The sequence below is a fragment of the Osmerus eperlanus genome, chromosome 4, assembly GCF_963692335.1.
Source record: "Osmerus eperlanus chromosome 4, fOsmEpe2.1, whole genome shotgun sequence".
Taxonomy (NCBI): Eukaryota; Metazoa; Chordata; class Actinopteri; order Osmeriformes; family Osmeridae; genus Osmerus; species Osmerus eperlanus.
This window is the reverse complement of record NC_085021.1, coordinates 12,002,773-12,019,974: the sequence shown is the minus strand read 5'-3', so window position 1 is coordinate 12,019,974 and position 17,202 is coordinate 12,002,773. Positions and strand designations below refer to the sequence as shown.

The window sequence follows — 17,202 nt, the reverse complement described above, 5'->3', positions numbered from 1 at the left end:
AGGAGAGAAATATGCCTATCTATGATTTATGTTGCTTGTATCATTGATAAACTGTCATTATGCTATTTGCTTATGCCTACATAGCCATACGTTAGTTATTTGTGCAAGGTCACAATATTACCATAATTGTATAATGCCGTGCAACTTTGAACGAGGAAAATACGAGTGTCAGGGCCATTTCTAGGAGCCCTATCTGAAAACCTAAACAGAAGCTATCTAGCATGCAGTGCCCTTTTTCTGTGCCTGCGAAGGCTATGCTAATCATCACGTATCCCCCATGTTGGGATACCATTAACTCCCTTGATTTCCTGTATTCATTGTCCAGTCTTCTGAGATGCTCAACTTGAGTGTATCAGACACCTGCATATATGTAATAAATACGATGATTTTGTCTTGAACTTGTCCTTGGCGATTCACTTCATTGACTTGGTGCTTTCACAGCAATTGGGTACCATCTAATACGTCTTCACACCACACTCTGGAAGACCTGCCTACCACCAGCAGGTCATCAGGTCCTCTATGGATTTCATTGTGCTAGAATCTCTGGTCCCTGGCGTGTCAGAGAGCTACCTTGTCCTCTGAGATCTCAGCGTTGGCCTCATCCAGAATGATCTCCATGATGCTCAGGACCTGCTCTGCTATGGAAGCCCCGCCACTGTCCTTACTCTCCTGCTCTGCCACCAACGCCTGGACACACAAACACAACGGGTTAGGTTCATTTCATATCATGGCCAAGTAATACCCAACTAATCATTTAATAGTTGATGTCGCGGCCTAATTAGAAGCCAGTGGAGGAGACAGAGGAAGACACCCACCAGGTTGAGTGTACCCAGCATGACGTTGAGAGTGTTCATCTCTGGTTTGACCAACTGCTGCCTGTTTATTTTGACCTTCACACAGTAACTAAACAGCTTGAGCAAGACCTGGGCAATGAGAAGAGTGAGGATGAGAGTCATTAACCACGGGTATCAAATCTCCATCACTGGATTGTGTCAGGACATCTTAGCTGCTTAAAACGACTGTTGACCAACCGTGAGTAGGTGTCTCCCCTGCTTGAAGTCCTTGATTCCAGACAGCCTGCTGAGCATGCACTCCAAGCCACCACACTGCGCCATCACGCCCGCCATCTTGTACACCTCCTCGTCATCCTCCTCTTCATCTACATGTTGGTGAGAGGACAACGACCACACTCATGACCTCCATCTCAGCAGAAGGTCATCCTCCCCATCTCCTTAGCAGTATGACTCACTAGGACTGAGGCATCATTAGAATGGACTTGGTGTCTCACCCGTGGTTGAGTCCAGTGACTCGATGAACTCCTCAGTGGCGTCTCCTAGCAACCCCCTCATACGGTAGATGATCCTCATGGGCTCGCCCTGACAACAACCAAACACGATATACATCTTCAACAAGCCTCCACAGCTTCTAAGAACCACAGAAGATATCCCTGGGTAGAACTACTGGCGGGAAGTGGTGTCCATTTATTAGTTCTCACCTCGTTGGTTGGGCACCACACCTTCTTGTAGACCTCCACCACTGACAGATCCAAACTGATGATCTTGTTGTTCACTAGAAGCTGGAACAGGAAGAGGCATGAGAAGATCAGGGCCCACTTCCGTCACACAGGTGTGTCACCTCATTTGTTAAATGCAAACCAGGCTTCCACCAGTGGCTACATAACCATCAGGCCTGATAAGAACTTGGTGCCAGCTACCTCCATGCCGCTGTCGTCCTCCAGCAGGGCCACCAGGTCACAGTCCTGGCAGATCTTGTTCTTGATGTCCCTCATGAGGGGGCCGATGCCCGGCTCGTTGCTGCTGTAGGGGTTCCCTGGCATGCGGCCCTGCAGGAAGTCCTCCTGCTGGGGGTCTTTCTCCAGAGTCACAAAGAACTCAGTCACCTCGTTCTCCTCCTGGGGGAACGGGAGATGTTTAGCTGTGCACTAGATACATACATCTGTGTGTACATATTATACGTTCCATAAAACCCCCCTTCACTCACAGGGTAGATGATGCTGCATAGTCTCTCAAAGATGAACACTGGAGTCCGGTAGTCGTCCAGGTTGTAGCGCTTCGCAGTCTCTATGCACACCGCCATGAAGGCCTTTGTCTCAGACTCCGTCCCTGTGAGCAGACAGGACTAGGTTACGGCTATGCCGTGTGCTATGACACAGCACAATGCAGCCCTGCTTATCTCCACCTGTAGCTCCGGCATAGTGGAGGAGTAGGCTGAGAGGTTTGGAAGCGGAGCCAGGGCGGGTGGGGGCGTACCTGTGGTCATGTCCTCCAGCATCTCCAGCAGCATGTCCTGGGTCTCGTCTATGAGCTTGGTGCGCTGCACCACCAGCTTCCTCAGACACAGGTAGCCGTTGAGCACGGTGCCCACCAGGCGGCTCTTGAAGTGACGCTTGATGGATTCCACCTCCACAAACGAAGACAGTAGACCTGCACGGCACACAGTCTGGGAGTTTAACACATGTATCATTGAAGGCTATTGTGCATGTGATGAAGGTCTGTTACAGGCTGCATACCGGTCAGGCTCTTGAGGGCGTAGCCTTGCTGCAGGTCTGTGCTCAGTGTCGCCTCCTCCAATGCCAACAGGTTGGCGATTTCCTAGGGGAGAAAAGCACCACTTAACTACGAGTTCAGAGTAGACCAATATACTCGCTCATTCTATTTCAAACAGTGAATACATTCCAGATGTCCACAAGCTACAGAAGATAGGAAAGGTGCTGTCCAGGCTGTAGTGGATGGCTGGAGGAGCCACTACCTTGGTGATGAGGTTCCCAATGTAGGGCAGGACTCCACGGGCTGCCAGGTACACCTTCCAATGAGCCGGCTTGATGAGCTTCTGGTACAGACCCAGGTACTCTGCTGCACACTCGCCAGCTACGCTCAGCTCATCCAAGTAACTGACAAGCACACACACAGTTTAGAATATTGCACTGATATGACAAATATCATCTTATATTTCATATATTACAATATATGAAATTGACCTAAAAGGCGACGCTAAATGTCTGATAGTTCAACAAACATCTGGAATATTCCTGTGCCTGTTACCTGGTGAGCAGGTCCAACACTTGCTGCTTGCGGCTCGGGATGGTGGTGAGGGCTTCCACAATGGTGCATGCTGCCTGTCTGGCTGCCTGAGTGGCTGGGGTGAACAGCACCTGGGAGAGGCAGGAACACAACAGCCAGTCAGCCAGGAGCTTGAATACAGCCTGCAGCCTGGGTGCAGTGGGCAGATTCAGCCCTGGTGGAGGTGCAGGACCCTACCTGACGCAGCCAGTTGTTGTGGCTGAGTTTGAGCAGCCGGGGGAAGAGGCCTTCTGACTTGGCCCTCATGAACTGTTTCCACTTCCATGAGTACTTCTCCAGAAGGTACTGCCTGCGCACCTCCGCCTTGTTCTGGGGCTTAGACGCGGTCTCCTGGCCTGAGGGCACAAATAAATGGTTTTTATTTTAATAGGCATTGTGATCTATACTCTGCTTGCATAATGTATGTATATTAATATTTCATATCATGCCATTTACACTCACATCTAGCTGGAAGGCACTTTTTCCAGGCTTCATAAGATGCTTTGGGGTCCTTTTTCAGCCAGAGTTGGGCCTGAGCATGAATCTCATTGCTGTAGGGCTTGACTGTGGTCAGCGACTCTACAGCAGAATCCTAAAAACAAACAAACACACAGGTCAGTGTACCTGACAGGGAGTCGTGCTGCAGTGTGTGTGTGTGTGTGATATCTGAGCAGCCGTGCTGTGTGTACCTTGTTCTTCTTGCTGGTGGGAGCAGGAGGTTTGATGAGCTTCTGCAGGATCCTCAGGCACATGAGCGTGATGTTCTCCACCACCACGGGGGTTTTGATGTTCACGGCCATGAGGAACAGACTGAGGGCTGAGGAGGCAGAGGCATCAGCCCCAACAACACTCCTACCTCAGCAACTAGGGCTTCTACTTTTAATACAATCAAATTGTTCAACAAACAATAAAAAAAAGACTCACCACAGCGCAACCGTAACTCCCAGCATCCTCCTTCTTTGGATATGGAGTCTGTCAGCAACAGCATCTCATACTGCAGACTACTGACCTGTAAGGAGGCAAATAAACACACTGATGTCAAAACTCAAGCTGCCAAAGGAAATAACTTTCCCTTCCACCTTGAATAAACACATTTCCCACATACTCTCGTCTTCCAAACTGTAAGGACAGGCAGTCCAGTGTAAGCGGGGTGAATACCTACCAGGTCAGGATTGGCCCAGTGGCCTTTGAGTGCAGCTGACACCTTGGCGATAATGAGGTCATTCATCTGCTGCGTGGCCTCTGGGTGATCTCTGGTGAGCAGACAGACCAGCTGGCGGACCTCCTCCCTCATGGCAGCCGTGCCTCGCCTCAGGTTGTACTCAAACAGCTCCCGGATCAGGCCCTGCAGCACCAGGATCTGCCGCAGGGCTGGGTTGGTGGCCAGGGCACGCAGCAGGGTGATGCAGTGGCCCGTGACGGCCGAGGCGCAGCCGTAGCACTTGTTGGAGGAGGTGTGTCCGCAGCCCAGCACGGACAGGGCCCGGTACTGGCTGGCCGTGAAGGTGGGCTGGTGGCTGCTGCTGCGGGACGACTTGGTGGCGGCCTCTCTCTGCTGGAGGTCGTACTCCAGCAGCTCCTTGCGAGACGCTAGCACTTTCTGAGAGGGATGGAGGAGGAGGCTTAGCAGACACCCAAGTCAAACTCGGATCCTCCACGACGGCTGGACGTGTCACTGAAACATGTTCAGCCTCGATTTAACCCTCGACTTAAAATCCCAAACGGGCGCGGCCCTCACCTGGATGATCTTGGAGAGCTCGTCGAAGGAGGTCTTGCAGTCTCCGCTGTACTCCTGAGCCAGCTGCTGGATGTACCTGTTCACATTGGCCGAGGACGTGCCCAGCCCCGCCCCTGCTCCTGAGTCATCCTGTGGGGAGGACAGGGTCAAGAGCATATGAGTTCAGGTCATCAGACCGTACATTTTCATTTCACCATATCATCCCCATATCATCACCATATCATCCCCATATCCACCACCTACCTGTGGTTTCTCAGGCGCTGCCTCGTTGACCTTGGACAGCAGGCTCTCCAGCTGAGGCCGGTGGCCCATCAGCTGGTGGTACACTCTGTCAGCCTTGTCCAGTAGGGTGTTGATGTTGGTCACCGCCTGAGAGAAACAGAGCCGGCCGCAGACATGAGAAGGCTGGTGGGGAGTTTCCCCGTGCTTACCACTAGAACAGAAATACGCCCCTAGTGGCTGTGGGTGGATATGACACTGAGACTTCTCAACTGATCTGAGTGTTAACAGACAAATCCAGACCTTCTTCCTGTCCTCCTCATTCTCTATAGGATCCACAGCGCAGCACGGCCTGGCGTACAGCATGAAGTCAAAGCGGGCATACTTGCAGAAGCCACAAGCGTTGCATAGGAAGGGGTCCTTTTCGTCATAATTGATGGACCTGGGAGAGAAACAGTCCTCGTCAGCATATAGGCTCTACACGTTAATCTGCCGACGAATGAATGAGCCGGCTGGATCCTTTCTTTACCTGCACTTGTGGCACTGGTAGACGTTCTCTCCACAGTTGCCACACACCCCGGGGTTGGCGGGCACCGAGGCACTGCAGCGCGGGCACTGCAGGGTCTCGGTGGAGGCCTGGTAGTTCTCGTAGAAGTCTGAGAACTCGATCATCAGGTTGGAGGCCACGATGGGCAGAGGCAGGTCAATCTTGACCTCTGTCTGCCCGGGGGTCAGCTGGACCTTCTTGGCTTTGTGCCAGCGGGCAGGCCTGGAGGGGACACGCAGGTACAGCTATGGAACCAGCGCTGTGCGCAGTTGGTTCGTTAAGACACCCAATGGGTTGATGGCAGAAACTCACTTGTTCTTCAGCTCCACAATGGCCTGCACCGTCCTGTTGTTGTAGTAGAGGTTGATGGTGCGGACCATCTTGGTGCGCTTCAGATCGCCGATCTTCACCGTGACCTTGCTGATGGTGTGGCTCCCGATGAGCTTGACCACCTGCTGAGTGGTGGTGTAGCGCGTGTCCACTTTTATAGACGACAGTTTGATATTCTGAAGAGGTAGGAAGAGAGACCATGAGTTGACTGTGTACTTATTCAGTAAAGCATGCTACCCACAGAGACCCTGCACAGAAAGCAGCCACAGCCCCCCTCCCTGGCTGTAGACACAGGCGGGGGGTTCTGAACCATGCAGCTTCACTTACAGAGAAGGGAACTTCTGGGTTGTTGCACACCAGGCAGGGGTCACTCTCCAGGAAGAAGCCGTCAAACTCCACCAGACCAGACAGGGTGCTGCACAGGAGGAGAACAGAACCATGGTCAGTGAATAACATCCTAGCGACCTGCCATCATGATACGCTCGGCGCTCGTGTGTCTATCTAGGCAGTTCTTATCATACTTGTAGATGTTGGAGTTGGGGTGGTTGGTCAGAATGTGGTTCTGTGTCCTCAAAATTTCCACCGCCTTCTGGGAATACTCCTTCAACTGAAAGACAGGAGGGGGGAAAGTCAGGAGGACCCGACTTAGAGCGGCTCTTTCTCAGGAGCTAGACCGTGAGCTCCCGCGAGGGCGTCGACAGCGGCAGCTTTCGGACTCACTTTCTTCTCGGTCTGTGGGGTCTTCAGGGAGAAGTATCCGAGCAGGTCCACGAACTGAGCAGCTTTGCGTCCGTATGCAGGCAGCTCGGGCCAGATGGCCCAGGTCAGGTCCAGCAGCAGCTCCTGCTGGGACTTGTTAGAGTTCCTGAGGGAGGGGGAGGGGGTCAGGCTCACACCTCCTGATAACACACGCTACGGTGGCTTGTTGTGTCTAGATTCTTAAATCCTGTTTGTGTGTCTACACTGGTTTAACATGCATGCAAGGAGGACATGTAGCTGTCCAAGTGCATCTACAACAGCCCTCGTCCAGAGGTACAGTCAGTACCTGTAGATGTGCAGGGCTAGGCAGTGGGCCTGCCAGCGCACAGCAGATGAGTTGGACTCGAGCAGGAAGCAGCGCAGGAACTGGATGAGCGTCTCCTTGTCGGCAAACTTGTTGAGCTGACTGACCAGCGCTGTACACAGCTGGTCCTCCTGACTGCCCACGCCATCGCCTGAACAGAAACCCAGCCAACACAACACTCAGAACCACATTTTCCTAGCCTAGGTGCAACACTAACACTAAGCACTTTAACTAAATCTTTCCCCCTCTAAAACTACAACAACTTCACCTCAATCGTGTGCATGGGGGAGTTCTGCTCTGCCCCTAAATGAGGAGTTCCCTCGGCCTCTCACCCTCTTTGTCCTTCTCCTTGTCCTCCTTCTTGCTCTTCTTACTGGAGGACTTGCTCTGGGAGGACTGGGAGGCCCCGGTGCCCCCTGCCCCCCCGGAGCCCCCCCCTGAGGAGGAGGAGCTGGCCAGCACCTTGCTGCCACACAGGGCACAGGACAGCAGCTGCAGCAGCACCGGGGACACGCCCTCGTCCACCAGGAAGCTGACCTGCAGCAGGAAGTACAGCACGGCTGGAGACCAGAGAGAGAGAGAGAGAGAGAGAGAGAGAGAGAGAGAGAGAGAGAGAGAGAGAGAGAGAGAGAGAGAGAGAGAGGGGGAGAGGAGTCAGGCAGGGAGGCCAAGAAATCAATTCATTGGTTCGTCAATTTCAGTCAAGTGTAGGTTCAGGCTACTTACAGTCATCCTTCATACAGAACTTCTGCCAGTTGATGGTCCTCTGGGTGGCTATCTCAGCACAGGCTTTCAGGTGTTCCATCTATGGTGAGGACGATACAGTCTCTTAGGCGAGGCAACAAACAGGCGGGCAAGCATGAACATCTTCCACAGTGCACCCGACTAGGGAGCCCTTGGTTTCTCCAGGGCTCCAGGCTGGACCCAAGGCCTTAAGCAGGACTCTCACCAGACTGATGAGCGTGTCGTACTGCAGGGCGGAGCCTGAGGTGGCGGTGACCACTCCGGCCCGGAGGAAGATGCCCTGCTCCTCCAGGAGCTTCTTGATGGCGCGGACGTGGGAGTCGAGCGTGTGCAGGTCCCTCAGCTGACGGTACTTCTCCTTGGAGCCGCAGATGAAGAGCAGCAGCTTCCGCACCTGCCGCCTCACGAAGGGGGTCTGCTGGATCATCAGGTACTGCACACAACACACGAGACAAGCCCATTAGTGTGAGTTTGGGTGTGTGTGTTAAGGGGGGTCCGAGCAGTCTGAGAAATACACGTACTTCAGACAGGAAGTAAAACCAGGAGTGGTCGAAAACAGGAGGCGGGATGCGGGGATTGGTGTCTGCGATCTTTTTGATCTGATAGGGCAGCCGCAGCACCATCTCGGTCAGGAGCTGCGAGTAGGCCTCAAACACATCTGCTGCATGGCCCTGGGGGGACACAACACAGAACACACACACACACGACAGACAAATGAAATCACAGCATGAGAATTCCCAAAAATGAAACCGTGTCCACTGTCGTCTGCTTTCAGGGGTTGAAAACAGGACGTCTTCAGTTCCTCCGTACCTTGACATACTGGCGCAGGAAGAAGGGGCTCATGTCTGGGGGAGAGGAGGCTGTGTGTGGTCTGAGCAGCTGGCTGGCCGCCACAGGCTCCTCCTCCCCCTGCTGGCTCTTCCAGAAGTCCAGCAGAGACTTGAGCACGTGCAGACAGTAGTCGATGGACCCCAGGCTGAGCAGGGCGGTGGCCGTGGCGTTGGAGATCAGAGAGGACGACTGCGGGGACCAAGGGGGACAAGCCCAGGTGAGCCACCACAGCACAGAGTCCATGACTTAGAAGAGACTGCATAAGCTGAAGTACGTATGCCAGCTAAGACAGCAGGGTACTGAGTAACATCAACAGGTCATGTGTGGATGAGAGCGTAGGAGGAGTGTGTGGATGAGAGCGTAGGAGGAGTGTGTGGATGAGAGCGTAGGAGGAGTGTGTGGATGAGAGCGTAGGAGGAGTGTGTGGATGAGAGCGTAGGAGGAGTGTGTGGATGAGAGCGTAGGAGGAGTGTGTGGATGAGAGCGTAGGAGGAGTGTGTGGATGAGAGCGTAGGAGGAGGAGAAGTGTGTGGATGAGGAGCGTACCTCGGAGGAGGACTTGGAGCCTGACTTGGTGCGGGACATGAACACGCTGAGCAGCCTCATGATGACCAGGTGCACCTCGTTGATGGGGCTGCGCTCGTTCTTCTTGGACACGTCCTTCTTGTGCATGCCCAGCTCGGCGATCAGCTGGGCCAGCAGGTCGTCCAGGGCGCCCTTGTCCTTGTCGTCCTCCCCGTCCAGGTCGGAGGTCAGCATGAGGACCACCTGCATGTAGGGGATGGCGTGGACCCCGCCCACGCAGTGCAGCAGGGGCAGGTGCTGCAGCAGGCGCTCCAGCAGCATCAGACGCACCATGTGGAGCCTGGAGGGGAACACACGCAACCCTGGGTCAAGCACAGCCCGCTGTCATCCAGGCTGGTGGTGTCTGTGTGCGCGCGTGTGTGGATGCTCACCTGTTGCTGGTGTGGATGTCTCCCTCGGTCTCGCCCTCCCCCTCCGAGCCCTCCCCCTCCTGCTGGGCCGTGGTGGTGCTGATGGCCCCTGTGCTGGAGCTCACACTGCCCGGCCCCGCCGGGTGACCCTCCACTGTGGTGTCTCCATAGGCACTGCTGCGGCCAGACACTAAAACACACACGGCAGAGGGGGGGGGGAGGTTAGGAGCAGAGCCTTCGGACAGGGTCGGGGTCGTATGTGGGGGTGTCGGCCTGCGGCAGCCCTGGCTGAGAGCCCCCTCACCGCTGTGTTCTCCGGCGACAGAGTCGATGGCGGAGCCGCCGCTCTCGGAGCCCACGCTGCCCCCGTGCTCGGCGGGGGAGGTGCGCAGGGTGGAGCCGTCCGTGGCCGCCGTGCTGCCCTCGTCGTCTGAGGCTGGGGCTGAAACCATAACCACAGCTGTTACAGGAAAAACACCAGAGACTCTGGCCTGGCCGGAACATGCTAACTTGAAACTCCACGTCAACACACACACACACACACACTACTGAAACAGTCACTGATTTGAGCAAACTCCATAATAAAAAGTGAACAATTGATGCCCCAGAAAGAGTTGTTGTGGGTAGGCGTGTGTGTGTGTGTGTGAGAGAGAGTCTGTGGTTGGGCCTCGTTACCTGATGCTGTGGTGTCTGACAGGGTGCCTGCGTCCAGGGACGAGGAGCTGGGAGCCTGGCCAGACAGGCCCAGACTCTGCAGGCCCAGGGCACTACTGCTGCTGCCTGGACCAACACAACCAGGGAGCTCACTTGCACAGGCTTCAACACCACAGCACCACACAGAACAAGACAACGCTACACTTTCCATTCTACTATCAACCAAGACGGTCAGACCATCAAAGCTTCAGTTCAACCCACACGCGTGCGTGTGTGTGTGTCCTGGGTGAGTGTGGGTGCGTACCTTGCTGGTCCTGCTGCAGGCTGAGAGCGATGGCCAGCTCCACCATGGTCTCGTCGTCTGCGTCGGGGGGGATGTCCAGCATGGGGGGGAAGCCCTCCGCCCCCGCCAGCAGAGCCTCCAGAGGAGACGGGTTCCCGTTGTTGACGTTCTCCGCCGTCTCCAGGACCATGGACTCCGACTGGGACAGAACACAGGTCCATCCAGGTCAAAAACCCCCATCCCAACATACATGGTCCCGTAACACCAGACACCTGAGCCCCACACAGACGCCTGCAGGGACGTTAAGCGCCAAGCTGTGGATCCGGTCTCACCACCATCTCAAAGTCCCCGTGGTCCACCTCGCCCTGGTCGTGGCTCTCCTGTCGGCCTCCCTCTCCCCCCGGCAGCCCAGACGGCTGCATCTTGTCGTCTGCGTCGTCGTCATCGTCGTCGTCTTTATCCCCTGTGACGACGTGGGAGAGGACAGGGTGAGGGTCAGGCCCCCGTGACACCAGGGCTGTCATGTGACGTTCTACAGGTGTGGAGTCAGGGTGGGGGGGTACCTACCCATGGGTGTGTTGGAGCGTGGGGGAGATGGAAGGGTCACATGGCGGCGTTTGTTTCTAGGTCGAAGCACTCGAATCAGGGCCTGCTTACAAGCGAAGCTCACAGAGATGTCCTGGAACGAGACAGAGAAGAGAAGGTGGTTATTGTCTTGTATGCACAGTACAAGGGGTTTCAAGATAGTCAGTACTGACTATTTCAGGATAGAAAGAGAGTCTCAATGTAACATACCGGGCACAGCAACATCTGCATGTAGATTTTGGAGGCCACGTTGATGTAGTCCAGTTCACAAGTGCAATACCCATGGATGATGTCCACCAGGGCGTTCACAGTGGCCTCAACATGAGTCAGACCTGGAGGAAGCATCAAGACAACAGGAATCACAACAGAGCCCAGATAAACGAGCCCGCGAGCAGACGGGTCCAGCCCTGGTGGGTATGGATGCTGGTGTACCTGGCAGACAGGCAGGAGCCAGGAAGGCGTTCTTTGGTTTGAGAGCATGGAGCTTCCAGAAGTTGTTCACCAGCTGCATGATGAAGTTACAGCTCTCACTGTCCGCTGACTTCTGCACGCCGTCCTCTGTCATTTCTGGAAAGACCCCGAGCAAGGTACAAGCTTTATATCTCCTCATCAAGAAGGATAGACTCAGGCTGGTGCCAGTAGCTTAGTAAGATGTGGGTTACCCGTGTCTGCGTGGGGGGGCTTGGTCTCGGTGAAGTGCACCAGGTTGTTGGGTCTCATGATGGCGATGGAGCGGGCGGTGATGACCAGCCTCTGGAACACGTCTGGGTCCAGGTCCCTGCCGTCACGGCTGCAGCGGTTCAGACACTGCACCGCGTTACTCAGCAGAGACTGGTCCTGCACACACACACACACACACACACAGGGACACGTTACACAGCTAGAAAACTGTAGGGAGGCATTAGGTGCCAATATCCTTCCAGAGATGAGTCTTTTTGAGAGCGATCCTAATGATTCCCACAGCAGTGTGTCCAGGTGTGTGTGGGTCTGAGGTTACCTTGTGGTTGTGGTAGGCCGTGCGGCTGGTGTGCAGGCTGGCCAGGAGCCCCTTGGTCTGCTGCTGCACTCCTGCCGGAGTAGGCATGGACAGGAGCAGGGTGGCCAGCTCAAGGGCAACAGCCTTGTTCTTCTCCTGAAGACACACACACACACACATTACATCTCCTAAATCCTTCTCCCTGCGTACAGCAGACTGGGAGAGATGAATGGCCTCTTAACACACCTTTTCATTGGAGGACCCCACAGCGAAGCAGCTCTCCAGAGCCTCCAGAGAGCTCACCACCAGCCTGGGGGAGGGACACACGGTTACAATGGCCACAACAACCTTCACACGCTATTCTAGCAACTAATGACCAGCAAAAGCAACCTGAAGTCAGCAATCTGTAGTCTCGTTAGTCTCTAACAACGAAACTAAGTTTCGTTGTTAGAGGAAACCTCAAAGTGATGTTTTTTTCTTTTTTTTTCTACTGTGCGTTGTAAATGGTATGAACAAGCTTGGACACACAAACACAAACACACACCATGCAAACAAGCAGAGAAAGGACAGTTACTAACCGGTCCAGGGTTGATAAGGACTCAGTTTCACAACTTTTTTATTGTATTTTTGGGAGCAAAGAAAAAGAAAAAAAATGTGAGGAACACAGAATGAAACAAGTGAAAGTAAATGACTCAATTAAACAGAGGAGAGGCATGCAGAAACAAGTCATCATGAGAGCAGCCATGCACTGGACATGTCACACACACAGACACACAGAGGTCCTGCTCTCCACACCAGCACCCTCAGAGTCGCTAACCACAGGAACTACTACACCAATGGACACAGGCTTTGCCGCATGGTAATAACAGTGGTTTTGAACATCTCGTTAAGAAGCTTCCATTAACGCCTCAAGAAACTCATTGAGGTGGTATAGACAATAAAACTAGCTTTTAAAAGGTTATATTGCTTTACTAGAAAACCCCATATATCAAGTATAACACCACTATATCATCAACACTAAAACCCATAAAATACGACACCACTATTACTATAAACTCTAATGAGGAGCAGAACATGGCACTCGAGTCAGAAAGCCCTGCGGTGACCTCTGACCCCCCCGGGCCCAGGTCTCACCTCTCCAGCACCGTGCCGCCGGTGGAGGTGGGCGTGGCCACCTCTCCGTCCACCGTGCCGTTGCCCTGGTTGAGGTTGGGGCTGCACACGTTGTTGACCGAAGCTGAGGGGAAGTCCTCGGGCGGCTCGTCCGGCCAGCCAAACTGCTCCTTGGTCTTCCCATAGATCTTAATGGAGTCCAGCATGGTCACGCCCGCGGGGTCAACAGAGGCTCCGACTGCAAAGTCAGACACGGAGAGAGTGAGAGTCGGCCTGGAGACTGACCGTTAGTGGTCGTCTCTCGACACTGGAGCAACTGTGGGCGCGCCGAGGGTCCTTACTGAAGATGGACAGCTTCTTGTCGGCCTGCAGGGCCTCCTCTCTGGTGAAGGGGAAGTCGAACCAGCGGGCGCGGGTCAGGTTCATCTGCATGGTGCGTCCGAAGATCTCCACGTAGGACGGGGCCCTCTCGATGGCCTGGGTGCCCACCTGCACCCGCATGCCCGTCATCACCATGGAGCTGTTGTTGTTCACGGCCTCCACAGTGAAGCCACCAGGCTGGGAGACACACGCAAACACACAGTTAAGGATGCTGAATAGATATATATTTAAGAGTATAGTTAGTATATGTGTTTTTTAACGTGAAAATAATCGATGGACGTCCTCCATGATTGTCCCAGCAGCCCCTTCACGGAGCAACACGTCCCATCTCAGGCCGGCTGTTCTCACCTTGGTGTTGGCCACATACATGCCGGTGGAGTTGAGTCTGTGTTTGATCTGCTGCCCGTTGTAGACCTGGAGCAGGTCGTTGCCCCCAAACTCCACCTCCGTCAGCTGCTGGTTGTGCTCAAAGAAGTCCACGGGGAAGGTCACCTGGCTGGAGGTGCGTGTGGCTGGGGGACACAAGACCAGCTGTCACCTACACGCCCGCGATATGACACGCATCCATGACGTATGCTTTTCGGAGACAAAACTCATCTCACGGAGCTAAAAACTCATGGAGACCAAACTCCTTGGTTTCTAGCGAGAACGTGTTCTTAGCCAAAGTGTAGATGGTGACCGGACTCACTGGCGGCGGCGGCCTTGCGCTTGCGTACGGGCTTCATGATGCTGATGGCGCTGCTGGGCTGCAGGGAGGGCTGCAGCCAGTAGGAGGTGTTGTCCACGTTGGCCATGTAGATGCGCAGGCTGCCGTCCTCACACAGCAGGATCATGGTGGTGCGCTGCTGCTCGTTGCTGGCCGTGTGGCGGATAGCCACCATGTCCTGGATCTGAGGGGAGGACGGCACTGTTTGTGATGCGGCGTGTAGACAACACAGAACTACCAGTCTCCTTATTTGACGCCCATGGTCCATCACAAGTGTCGCGGTGTGTCGTGTAGCCTACCTTGGCCTTCGCCGGCAGGGTCTTGATCTCCTGGATGAGGAAGGTGTCTGGCTTGACCATGATGACCAGGGGGATGCCTGTGGTCTGCTGCACACAGCACACCAGCCCCGGGTGGTTCATCACCTCCGACCACTGGCACAGGGCAGGGGACATCTTACTGCCCCCGTTGGAGCTGCACACACACACACACACACACACACAAAGGTTCAGGTTGGATTGGACTCTCCTTTCCTGTGAAACGTCCTCATTTAAAAAAAGGGTGTCATTGAGGGGTTGTAGTCATGGTTACCCTTTGATATTGATGTTGAAGAGCCTCTGCACGTCGCTGGTGCTGCGGCTGACGGTGGCAGCGAAGGACTTGCCCTGGCTGTAGCTGAAGAACAGCATCTGGAGGACGTGAGAGTAGTAGACCGACACCCCGCCGCCCGCCACCTGGCCGTTACTGTCCTGAGGTAGACCACAACACACAGCGGGTCAGGGACAAGAACCACCTCACAAAGGTCAACATCTAGACTGGCCCCTTATCTAGGGGACGTCATAGGCCTTTTAGCGTGAATAGGATCCTGGTTATCCTCCAGGTTCAGCTGGAGGATAACCCGATACAAACAGATACGTACAGGCTTCTGCTGTCATAAGTTCTCAGAAGCTTGGGGAACCTTCCAGAAAGTTACCTTGAGGTCCTCGTGGTTGATCTCCAGCACGCTGGTCACGTAGAAGGGCCCGTGCTGGGCACTGCTGGACTCGTCCATCACCTGGGTGTACATGTAGCCGGCGGAGGACATGATGACGATGATGTTCTTGCCCTCCTCGTTGAAGAGGAAAGTGGCGTCGCGGATCTTGGAGCTCGGCAGCAGGAAGTAGTACATGGGGCTGAGGGCGTCCACCGACAGGTCGTAGATCTACGCAGTCCAGAAACATCAAACATCAATTCAACTCCTCAAGCCGTGAAACGAGCACACAAGTTCTTGTGTATTAACAAACGACTGCCATGAAGCCGTGTAAGAACATGACGAACCTTAACAAAGTCCGCGGTGATGATGGCCAGCTCTGTCTGAGAGCCGGGCAGCCAGATGGCCTTGATGATGAAGTTCCCAGTAGCCAGCTGGGGATGCAGCACCAGGTGGTCCGACACGGAGCCCGTGCTGCTGAACGTCAGCACGTGGCAGTCCTGAGGGGGGCAGAGGAGCAGGAGGGGTCAGAGTCACTGGGGCACACCTGCGTGGGGATGGATCCTGACGGGAGGGTGTGGAGGAGGGAGGCCGGCTGACTGACCTTGAGGCCGCACACAGCCAGGTAGTCCTCGTTGCAGGGGTTGCCTGTGAGGCTGAGCACGGTGAAGGGGACTGGGGCGGAGGCCAGGCGAGTCAGGGTCAGCTTCCTCTTGCTGGAGTCGGCCTGCTTCAGGAGGGCTGACAGCTGCAGCACTGTGATCTGCAGAGGGGCCGAGATCCACAGGAAGGGAAGGTTTGCAGTAGGGATAAAACACTACAGAAACAACTTTATTACAGTTCCCCTTGTCCACATACAGTCTAGGACCGTGGTCTAATCATCTATGTGTTCAGAGCAGCGTGGAGAGCTAGCGTCCTGGCTACCTTGCCCTTCTCGTGGCTGACAGCCAGGTGCTGGCGGCGGCCGTGGGTGGAGGAGAGCACGCACATGGCCACGCGGCGTAGGACGTGGGCGCTGATGAGCTGGCGGATAGTCTGGCCCTGGTCTCCGCTGTAGTTCATGCGCACGTTCTCAAACGCGCCCTCTTGGGAGCCCAGCGTGGGGACCTGGGGACGGGCACAGCGGCGGGAGACAGGTTAGGCACTCGACAGCCCAATGGCATCGGCCAATCGGTCAACAATGAGTGAGACGGATGGACGTGGATGATACCATGAGCTGGTCGGTCATCTCCACACTTTTGTCTTGGGTGTGCAGCTCGTTCAGGGCCTGCTGGGCGCGGCTGCTGCTGCCCACTGCAGACGCCTGCTGGAAGTTGGTCTGGATGGCGTCCATGAGGAAGATGAGCATCTCCAGGACAACGGCAGCCGTGGACGAGCCGCACTGACACACGGGAAACAAGAGTCGACAGTAAGGGGAAACAGTTTAGAGTAACAAGCACAGCCGTTAACACCCTGCACCCCTCTGACACAGCCGGAGTGGGCCGTTCCAAACCCAGGCCTCACCACTTGCGCCAGCAGTTCGTCCTGACAGCCCTCGATGCTTTTGCACACGCTGCTCTTCTTGGGCTTGTCGTCGTCGCAGGGCTTGCCGTCGCAGATGGTCACCTTGCCCTTATCGGCCGGCGAGGCGCTCTGGTGGCGGATGGCGCTCTCGGGCATGCGCATCTCACTCTGGAAGGCGGAGGACTCCTTCAGGGTGGAGCCCATGCCACTGCTGGGGCTGCGCTTCACCAGGGCCTGAGGGCCACAGACACAGCCAGTCAGACCATGTCTCTCTGCAGACCTCACACACACACACACACACACCGAGTTCGGTAGAATGTCAACACTTATTGTCAACCTCTCGGCTTGTAATTTTTAACGACTGACATGCAGATTCTGACCAAAGACATTGTTTGATAAAACAAGTAGACAGGAGTGTCTGGTCATGTGAGCATTAAAACAAGCACATGTTAACTATTAGAACTGGTTAGCTAATACACACACTAAAGCACTACAATCACACCCACAGACACACCAAACACAAACAGGATGCAAATATCTGACTATA

At 54.8% G+C, this 17,202-nt stretch overlaps 1 protein-coding gene across 8 annotated transcripts in view; it reads right to left on the bottom strand.

Annotated features, from left to right (window-relative positions):
- The window catches only part of ubr4 (ubiquitin protein ligase E3 component n-recognin 4), a 34,712-nt gene that overhangs the window by 5,121 nt on the left and 12,389 nt on the right, over positions 1-17,202 (bottom strand). For 3 of the 8 annotated variants that reach the window (XM_062459064.1, XM_062459071.1, XM_062459070.1), the window contains 55 exons: positions 16,656-16,889; positions 16,363-16,533; positions 16,077-16,259; positions 15,757-15,915; positions 15,500-15,652; positions 15,156-15,383; positions 14,774-14,931; positions 14,485-14,656; positions 14,168-14,369; positions 13,828-13,991; positions 13,440-13,656; positions 13,120-13,336; positions 12,564-12,596; positions 12,232-12,295; positions 12,007-12,141; positions 11,672-11,846; positions 11,442-11,576; positions 11,220-11,341; positions 10,992-11,103; positions 10,757-10,887; positions 10,446-10,623; positions 10,163-10,267; positions 9,792-9,929; positions 9,509-9,677; positions 9,099-9,417; positions 8,532-8,741; positions 8,243-8,392; positions 7,927-8,154; positions 7,704-7,782; positions 7,310-7,537; positions 6,960-7,128; positions 6,635-6,779; positions 6,436-6,521; positions 6,242-6,329; positions 5,897-6,090; positions 5,567-5,806; positions 5,341-5,479; positions 5,062-5,187; positions 4,819-4,947; positions 4,243-4,680; positions 4,005-4,089; positions 3,770-3,897; positions 3,543-3,672; positions 3,279-3,436; positions 3,063-3,172; positions 2,770-2,911; positions 2,531-2,612; positions 2,271-2,444; positions 2,002-2,123; positions 1,715-1,912; positions 1,496-1,576; positions 1,289-1,376; positions 1,032-1,159; positions 816-923; positions 571-687 (listed from right to left, as the gene is read on the bottom strand). In XM_062459064.1, the coding sequence (XP_062315048.1) occupies positions 571-687; positions 816-923; positions 1,032-1,159; positions 1,289-1,376; positions 1,496-1,576; positions 1,715-1,912; positions 2,002-2,123; positions 2,271-2,444; positions 2,531-2,612; positions 2,770-2,911; positions 3,063-3,172; positions 3,279-3,436; positions 3,543-3,672; positions 3,770-3,897; positions 4,005-4,089; positions 4,243-4,680; positions 4,819-4,947; positions 5,062-5,187; positions 5,341-5,479; positions 5,567-5,806; positions 5,897-6,090; positions 6,242-6,329; positions 6,436-6,521; positions 6,635-6,779; positions 6,960-7,128; positions 7,310-7,537; positions 7,704-7,782; positions 7,927-8,154; positions 8,243-8,392; positions 8,532-8,741; positions 9,099-9,417; positions 9,509-9,677; positions 9,792-9,929; positions 10,163-10,267; positions 10,446-10,623; positions 10,757-10,887; positions 10,992-11,103; positions 11,220-11,341; positions 11,442-11,576; positions 11,672-11,846; positions 12,007-12,141; positions 12,232-12,295; positions 12,564-12,596; positions 13,120-13,336; positions 13,440-13,656; positions 13,828-13,991; positions 14,168-14,369; positions 14,485-14,656; positions 14,774-14,931; positions 15,156-15,383; positions 15,500-15,652; positions 15,757-15,915; positions 16,077-16,259; positions 16,363-16,533; positions 16,656-16,889 (8,574 nt within the window). The remainder of the gene's footprint in view (positions 1-570; positions 688-815; positions 924-1,031; positions 1,160-1,288; positions 1,377-1,495; positions 1,577-1,714; positions 1,913-2,001; positions 2,124-2,270; positions 2,445-2,530; positions 2,613-2,769; positions 2,912-3,062; positions 3,173-3,278; positions 3,437-3,542; positions 3,673-3,769; positions 3,898-4,004; positions 4,090-4,242; positions 4,681-4,818; positions 4,948-5,061; positions 5,188-5,340; positions 5,480-5,566; positions 5,807-5,896; positions 6,091-6,241; positions 6,330-6,435; positions 6,522-6,634; positions 6,780-6,959; positions 7,129-7,309; positions 7,538-7,703; positions 7,783-7,926; positions 8,155-8,242; positions 8,393-8,531; positions 8,742-9,098; positions 9,418-9,508; positions 9,678-9,791; positions 9,930-10,162; positions 10,268-10,445; positions 10,624-10,756; positions 10,888-10,991; positions 11,104-11,219; positions 11,342-11,441; positions 11,577-11,671; positions 11,847-12,006; positions 12,142-12,231; positions 12,296-12,563; positions 12,597-13,119; positions 13,337-13,439; positions 13,657-13,827; positions 13,992-14,167; positions 14,370-14,484; positions 14,657-14,773; positions 14,932-15,155; positions 15,384-15,499; positions 15,653-15,756; positions 15,916-16,076; positions 16,260-16,362; positions 16,534-16,655; positions 16,890-17,202) is intronic. The other 5 variants (XM_062459069.1, XM_062459072.1, XM_062459067.1 and 2 more) reach the window with 4 other exon arrangements.